The sequence below is a fragment of the Phacochoerus africanus genome, chromosome 8 (genome assembly GCF_016906955.1).
Source record: "Phacochoerus africanus isolate WHEZ1 chromosome 8, ROS_Pafr_v1, whole genome shotgun sequence".
NCBI classification, from domain to species: Eukaryota; Metazoa; Chordata; class Mammalia; order Artiodactyla; family Suidae; genus Phacochoerus; species Phacochoerus africanus.
In genome coordinates this window covers 79,383,098-79,391,517 of record NC_062551.1, presented here as the reverse complement: position 1 = coordinate 79,391,517, position 8,420 = coordinate 79,383,098, and the positions used below count along the sequence as shown (strand labels likewise).

The 8,420-nt window shown below is 44.2% G+C and overlaps 1 protein-coding gene across 5 annotated transcripts in view; it reads left to right on the top strand.

The window, feature by feature from the left end:
* Positions 1-497: 497 nt before the first annotated feature.
* The window catches only part of USP48 (ubiquitin specific peptidase 48), a 63,499-nt gene continuing 55,576 nt past the window's right edge, over positions 498-8,420 (top strand). For 3 of the 5 annotated variants that reach the window (XM_047792331.1, XM_047792329.1, XM_047792330.1), the window contains exon 1: positions 506-834. In XM_047792331.1, the coding sequence (XP_047648287.1) occupies positions 701-834 (134 nt within the window). In that variant the 5' untranslated portion in view covers positions 506-700. Of the gene's footprint in view, positions 835-8,420 lie in introns of all 5 variants that reach the window. The other 2 variants (XM_047792328.1, XM_047792332.1) reach the window with 2 other exon arrangements.

Below are 8,420 nucleotides of genomic sequence, written 5' to 3'. Positions count from 1 at the left end.
CGTAGTCCAGTTCCTGCTCAGGAAAAGGCCAAACATCCCGTGACGTCAGAAGGGCCCGGGAAGGAGTCCGAACCCGTCCAGGCTCAAGTTAAATCTTCCAGAGAGTCGACTCTGGTTTCTTTCGTGACCCAAGTTTCAGACCCCACCCCCACATTCCAGCGGACCTATGGTGTGCGTTGAGTAGCCTCTCGCGTGAATCCTTCACGGTTAAAGGGAAAGTACCACCGGGCAAGAGTAGGCAGCCTTCGGTCCTCGAGGTGCCGGCTTGTAAGAGTAGTGTTGCGCAGGACGCTATTCTGGACAGGGGCTGAGACACTGCAGCCACATTAGCGCTGGTGAGGACGTGGCAGAAGTCTCCAACAGTGGCTTCCCTTTCCTCCGCCTGTCGGGCCACAGGCGCGGGAGGCGCAAAGGCTACTGGGGACGCGCATGCGCCCGCCGCGGCGTGGAGTACACCTCCAACGTCTGCGGGCGCGGGGGGTGTCGGGTATCCGTGGCGGTGCTTTGCGGCCGGTCGTACGGGTCGGGCGCGGGCGGGCGGCGGGCGGGCGCAGAGTCAGAGGCGCGCACAGGTGATTGACTGGCCAGCTGGCTGAGGGAGCGTCTGGTCCTCATCGCTGGCAGGTGGCGGAGCCCATTTGGGCAGCAGTGGAGGAGGCGGCGGCGGCCGGGCTCAGGAGGCACTCCTCGGGCCAAGGCCATGGCCCCGCGGCTGCAGCTGGAGAAGGCGGCCTGGCGCTGGGCGGAGACGGTGCGGCCCGAGGAGGTGTCGCAGGAGCACATCGAGACCGCCTACCGCATCTGGCTGGAGCCCTGCATCCGTGGCGTGTGCAGGTGAGGCCCGCGCAACATGCCTCGCGCCCCCTTCGCGTCGGACCTTGGACAGCCAGGCGGGGAGCAGGGGGTCGGGTTTGGGGAAGGAAAACGGCGGCTGGTGGCGTGCATGTAGCAGGCATGGGGAGAACAAGGTGAAGGCTTCCTCCTTTCCGCGGTCTGGGCGACCTGGGAAACAGCCTTCTCGGGCTCTGCACGAAGCCATGCAGAAAGGTTCTGCTGAAAGCCCTTCAGAAAAGGTTCTGGTTCTTATCTAGAAGATGGCGGTGGAGGTGGTTGAATGCAGAAAAGAGCTTAGCAGACGTTGGTAGTTGGTATATCTTGCTTGGCCACGGCTCGGCTTTTGGTTTGTAAAACGGGAACTTCGAAGTGAGCTTCATCACTGTGTATCCTGTATTGGTGTTGACGCTCAAGGCGTAATCATCTTTATTTTTGGGTAGGGAGGGTTTAGGAAAACGTATGGTTAGCCTGAGTCATCTATACCCTTCATCCTCAGTTGACCTCCGCACTCTCGTTAATCTAGTATTTTTTAGCCTTTTTCCGGAGGGGGCGGTTTGTGGCTCAACGCGGCTCTACTAAGTACAAAGTTTGAGCTGTGTTAAGTGCTGTCCTTTACTTCAACTTAGTCGTTGAACCTTGCGTTTCTTTTAGATAGAATCCTTAGCTGTTTTTCCACCTTTTAACGCGGGAACTATAGTTTTTGTTTCGGAATGTTGAATTGACTTGGCCAAGCCGGGCATGCTCAGTAGCCTTCTTGGAGCAAACATTTTGTAAAGACTTTCTGGAGTTTTTGCATTCCATGCCGGGATCTGGAAGGGAGGGAAGTCCTGGTCTCAGATTTGGAGCTTTAAGTTTAATATGGGAAGCAAAACAAGTTAGGAAGCTTCCATAAAGCAAAAGTAATTCCAGGCTCTGCGAGGCGGCTCACAAGGAGAGCAACAACAGTCAGTACTGGAATGACATAATACACGAGCCTCAGTTTCTCCACTTTATTAGGTTCTAGAGTAACCAAAAAAATAAACTTCCTATTTAAGTGCTGATTGTAACAGAAGTAAAGGAGTAGAAATTGGCTGAGATCGCTGTAAGGGGAATGTCATAGGTGAGCTTTGAGCTGCAGTTGCAAAGTTTACATTCAAGCAGGTTGGGCTGTGTCCCGGGCCAGGGATCGAACCCATACCACAGCAGTGACAATGCCATGGCTTAGGCCACCAGGGAACTCATACATCATATGGTTCAGGCATTTAAAATGTACAACCCAGTGTTTTTATTGCTTGTGTATTCACAGGGTTTTTTAGCCCTCACCAAAATCTAACTTTAGACTTAGCCCCCCCCAAAGAAGCCCTTTTCCCATTAGTTTGACGCTTGGTCCTCCCCTGTAAACCCATCCCCCTCACCAAGCTCCAGGCATCCATGGATCTACTTTCTGCCTCTAAATTTGCCTATTCTGGATGTTTCATGTATATGTAATCATACACTATGTGAACTTTTGTGACTGGCTTCTTTGACAGCATAATGTTTTCAAGGATCCACCCATGTTGTAGCATATATCAGCATGCATTTCATTAAAAAAAAATTGTCAGGAGTTCCTGTTGTGGTTCAGCGGCTCAGAACCCAACTAGTATCCATGAGGATGCAAGTTTGATCCAGGGACTTGCTCATTGGTTTAAGGATCCAGTGTTGCCCCAAGCTGTGATGTAGGCAAAGATGCCACCTGGATCCAGTGTGGCTGTGGTGCAGGCTGGCCATTGTGGATCTGATTTGACCCCTAGCCCTGGAACTTCATATGCCACAGGTTCGGCCCTAAAATAGACTATAATGTAATATAATATAAAATAATATATTATAATACAATACAATACAATATAACATAACATAACATAATATATATCATCCTGTAGGAGTTACCTGGTTGCTCAGTTGGTTAAGCATCCAGCAGTAGGTGGCTGGGGTTTGATCCCTGACTTGGGAACATCCACATACCACAGGCTCGGCCAAAAAAAAAAATTTGCTGTTTAAAAGCTATATAAAATGGACAATGAAATGTGCAATTTTTTTTGGGGGGGGGTCTTTTTTTGTTGTTTTAGGGCCACACCTGAGGCATATGGAGGTTCTCAGGCTAGGGGTCTAAATGGAGCTGCAGCTGCCAGCCTACACCACAGCGACAGCATTGTGGGATCTGAGCCACGTCTGCTACCTACACCACAGCTCACAGCAATGCTGGATCCTTAACCCACTGAGTGAAGCTAGGGATCTAATCTGCAACTTCATGGTTTCTAGTTGGATTCGTTTCTACTTCACCACAATGAGAACTCCGCGATTTTTTTCATAAGTTTGCTTTTTATGTTTGTAGTTTGTTTTTCAGGTTTCTTTTTTGTATTTTTAGGGCTGCACCCTTGGCATATGAAAGTTCCCAGGCTAGGGGTCAAGTCAGAGCTGTAGCTGCTGGCCTACACCACAACCACGGGAATGCCGAATCCTAGGCCAGGGATCAAACCTGAGTCCTCTTGGATACCAGTCGGGTTTGTTAACTCCTGAGCCACGATAGGAATTCCAAAATGTGGAATTTTCATTTTGTTTATTTATTTATTTATTTGTCTTTATGCCATTTCTGGGGCCGCTCCCGCGGCATATGGAGATTCCCAGGCTAGGATTCAAATCGGAGCTATAGCCACTGGCCTACGCCAGAGCCATAGCAACTTGGGATCCGAGCCGCGTCTTCGACCTACACCACAGCTCACGGCAATGCCGGATCCTTAACTCACTCAGCAAGGCCAGGGATTGAACCCAAAACCTCATGGTTCCTAGTTGGATTCGTTAACCACTGAGCCATGATGGGAACTCCTTAATTTTATTTTTTATGGCTGCATTTGTGGCATAGAAATGCCAGAATGTTAACCCACTGAGCAAGGCCACGGATCAGACCTACATCCTCATGGATACTAGTCGGATTCTTAACCAGCTGAGCCACAGCAGTAACTCCCTACAGTTTTTAAAATATACAATTCCTCAACATTCAGTAAATTTACAAGACTGTAAAAACATCACCATCATCTAGTTCCAGAACTTTTTCCATCACCCTAAAAGGAAACTCCATATCCATTAAGCAGTATCTACTCATCTCCCTCTCCCCAACCCCCGGCAATCACTAATCTTTTTGTCTCCATAGATTTCTTTCTTTCTTTTCCATTTTTGATTGCCCTGCAGGAGTTTCTGGGTCAGAGATCAGATTGAAGCCACAATTGCAACCTATGCTGCGGCTGTAGCAATGCAAGATCCTTTAACCCACTGTGCCCACTGTGCCGGGCCATGGATTGAACTCATCCTGGTGTTACAGAGACGCTGCTGATTTGTTTTGGATATTTCATATAAGTGGAATCATACAATATGTGCCCTTTTTAATTTGGCTTTCACTTACTATAGTGTTTTCAAAGATCATGTAATAGGGGGAAAAATGTAATTGTAATGTATACATGTAAGGATAACCTGACCCCCTTGCTATACAGTGGGAAAATTAAAAAAAAAAAAAAAGATCATGTAATAGCATGTCTCAGTACTTTATTCTCTTTTTATGGTTGAATAATATTCCACTTTGGAATATACCACATTTTATCTTTTCATCAACTGATGGACTTAAAAATTTTCCCCCCAAGATTATGGAGGAATAGTTGACAAATAGAGTTGTATATATTTAAAGTTACAACATGACAATTTTATATACAATGTGGAATGATTACCAAGATCAAAGTAACTAAAACATTCATCACCTTACATAAGTGAAGCTGATGGACATTGTTATTATTTGCACTATTTGGCTGTTGTGAGTAGTGTTGCCATGAACTTTATTAGTTAGAGGTTTTTGTTAGAACACCTATTTTCAGTTCTTTGGGGTATATACCTAGGAGCGGAGTTGCTGGGTCCTATGAACTCTGCTTAACATTTTGAGGAACTGACAAATTGTTTTCCAAAGTGGCTGCACTATTTCACAAACTCAGACAGTATTGGGAACACCAATTTCTCCTTGTTCTTAGACTGTTTTTGTCCTGCTTTTTTCTTATAGCCATCCTAATGGGTGTGAAGTGGTATCTCTAGTTTTTTTTGTTTTTTTGTTTGTTTTTTTTTGTCTTTTTTTGCTATTTCTTTGGGCCACTCCCGCGGCATATGGAGGTTCCCAGGTTAGGGGTCGAATCGGAGCTGTAACCACTGGCCTTCGCCAGAGCCACAGCAACGAGGGATCCGAGCCGTGTCTGCAACCTACACCACAGCTCACGGCAACACGGGATCGTTAACCCACTGAGCAAGGGCGGGGACCAAACTCGCAACCTCATGGTTCCTAGTCGGATTTGTTAACCACTGCGCCACGACGGGAACTCCAGTATCTCTCTAGTTTTAATTTGCATTTCCCTGATGACTAATAAGCTTGAATGTGTTTATTGGCCATTTATATATCTTTGGAGTGATATTTTCACATCCTTTGCCCATTTTAAAGTTAGATTGCCATTTTATTACTGATTTGTAAGAGTTCTTTGTATATTCTGGGTACAAATCCCCTATATTTGCAAATACTTTTTCATTCTATAGGTTGTCTTTCTTTCTGAATAAGTTAATATATTCATCAATATCTTTTTTTTAACCCACTGAGTGAAGCCAAGGATTGAACCGGCATCCTCATGGATCCTAGAGGGGTGTGTTAACCACTGAGCCACAATGGGAACTCCATCTAGTCTTTAATATAGCTGAACGCTTTGGCTCTGTCATGCCTTAAATTGTTCTGTGAAGTATTTTTAAAAGATATCGATGGCACAAAATTGTAAATCAACTGAACTTTAATAAAAAACAAAATAAAAGGATATTGATGATGTATTAACTTATATAATCTCTTCTTGCTAAAGGTCAGAAAGAAATGTTTAAACAAAGGGTGGGAAAAGCTGCTCTGTTTTTTTTTTTTTTTTTTTTTTTTGCTTTTTAGGGCTGCAGTCAGGCACATGGAAGTTCCCAGGATGGGGGTCTAATCAGAGCCACTGCTACTGGCCTGTGCCAGAGCCACAGCAACGCAGGATCTGAGCCATGTCTGCGATCCACACCACAGCTCACCGCAACGTCAGATCCTCAACCCACTGAGCGAGGCCAGGTATCAAACCCGAAATCCCATGGTTCCTAGTCAGATTCATTTCTGCTGCTCCACAATGGGAACTCCCAATACCCTGGCCTTGCTCAGTGGGTTAAGGATCCTACATTGCCATGAGCTGTGGTGTAGGTTGCAGACACGGCTCGGATCCCGCGTTGCTGTGGCTCTGGAACAGGCTGGCAGCTGTGGCTCCAATTCGACCCCTAGCCTGGGAACCTCCATATGCCGCAGCAGCGGCCCAAGAAATGGCAAAAAAAAAAAAAAAAAAAAGAATTTTCAGAGTTTGGACTTATTTTACCTTTAGTTGTGTATAGGAATATAATGTCTTGTTTTCATTACAAACATAGTACACGGAATTCCCTTCATGGCTCAGCAGAAACGAATCTGACTGTTACCCAAGAGGATGCAGGTTCGATCCCCGGCCTTATTCAGTGGGTTAAAGACCCGGCATTGCTGCAAGCTGTGGTATAAGTAGTGTAACAGACGTGGCTCAGAGGATCTGGCATTGCTGTGGCTGTGACAGTGGCTACAATTCTGATTCGACCCCAGCCTGGGAACCTCCATATGCCACAGGTGGGGCCCTAAAAAGATTAAAAAAAAGAAGAGGAAAAATAGCACATGACTATCAAAAATAAAAACATTACAGAAATATAATGCGTTCTGGAAAGTCATTGTTACCCTAGCTTGAAAAACACTTCAGCGACCTCTAGCTCTAGTCCAAAACCCTTAATGAGGACTACGGGGCCTCACTCTGGAGTTGTGTGGGTTTCTTTAAGTGGGGACCCAGGGATCAGACCCACTTCATAGCAGTGGTGCAAGTCTCTGCAGTGACAAAGCCAGATCCTTAACCCACTGCACCACAGGGAAACGGAATTTCTTAGGTACAGAAAAGTGCATAAATCATGAGATTTACACTGGATGAATTATCGCACAGCTTTCCAGGATGGTGCATAGTATATTTTTCTTGTGGCTCATTCACCTAATACATTCACCCATGTGCACTACAATTTGAGAAGCAGGGATAAGCTAAAATGAAATATGTGTATATTTATAAGGTTATTTATATTACCTTTTGGGGGTGGGGAGGCTGTGCTCATCGCATGCAGAAGTTCCCAGGCTAGGGATCCCATTGATTTGATGAATTCATTTCAAGTAAAAGCTACCTCCTGGAGAACAAGGTTATAATTTGAATAATTCCTTTGTCCTTTTCTATATGTACATTAAAACATAAGTTTAGTGTTGAATTTTATTGACTTTGCTTTGTCAGTTGCTTCTTAAACTTTTTTTGCACAGATTTCTCTGTATATGGCAGAGAAGTCCTAGAGAATAGGGATATAAGTGCTAAGGGACTGGTTTATTGTTTTGCCCTTTTAAAATTGTTTATTGTTTGTTTTGTTTTTTATTTAGTTGATTTACAAGTTGTGCTTCTGCTGTACAACAAAGTGATTCAGTTATACATACATATATGAATATATATATATGTGCACACACATATATGTACACATTCTTTTTTTAAACATGTTCTTTTCCATTATGGTCTGTCATAGGATATTCACTGTAGTTCCCTGTGCTCTACAGTAGGATCTTATTTATCCATTCTGTATATAATAGCTTACTTTTGCTAACCCCAGCCTCCTATTCCATCCCTGCTCCAACCCCCTTCTTGGCAGCCACAAGACAGTTCTCAATGTCCATGAGTCTGTTTCTGTTTCGTAGATAGGTTTATAAGTAATATGCAGTATTTGTCTCTTTCTGACCTCACTTAGCATGATAATCTCTAGTTGATGACATTTTGTCCTTTTGCATGTATCTTGCATGTCTAGTATCTGAAACTTTGATAAAATAATGCTAAGAGGAAAAACAGTAAGTTTTTCAGTGACTAGAACCTAGAATTTAGATGATAATTGTTCTTTATTTTCACTATGTTTCAGGAAAATAGGTGCTTTAGTAATTTAAGCAATTTTAATGCCTTTTCATTTAAAGTATAAAGTAAAATAATTTTATGTGAATAGCTAATTCTATCATTAAGGTTAGATATGGTAATGATTTTTAAAAGTACACACTAAGCGTCATGTCCACATCTGTCCCCATCATCCCATTCTTTCAGATCCTCTGTAAGAAACAACTATTATTACTTCTGGTTATTCACTCAGTGTTTCTTTATGTAATCAGCAAACACAAACATTTTCTTCTCCCCATTCTCAGACAAATTAAGCATACTACATTCAGTGTTTTATACCTAAATTCTATATCAGTCCTAGAAGTTTCCTAGTTTTTTTGGGGTTTTGGGTTGAGGGGTTTTGGCTGCACTTATGACATGCGTAAGTTCTCGGGGCCAGGGATCAAACCCATGCCACAGCAGTGACCTGAGCCACTGCAGTGACAACATTGGATCCTTAACCCACTGAGCCACTAGGGAACTCTGACCGACCCAATTTCTCCTTTTTTCCCCTCACTTCCA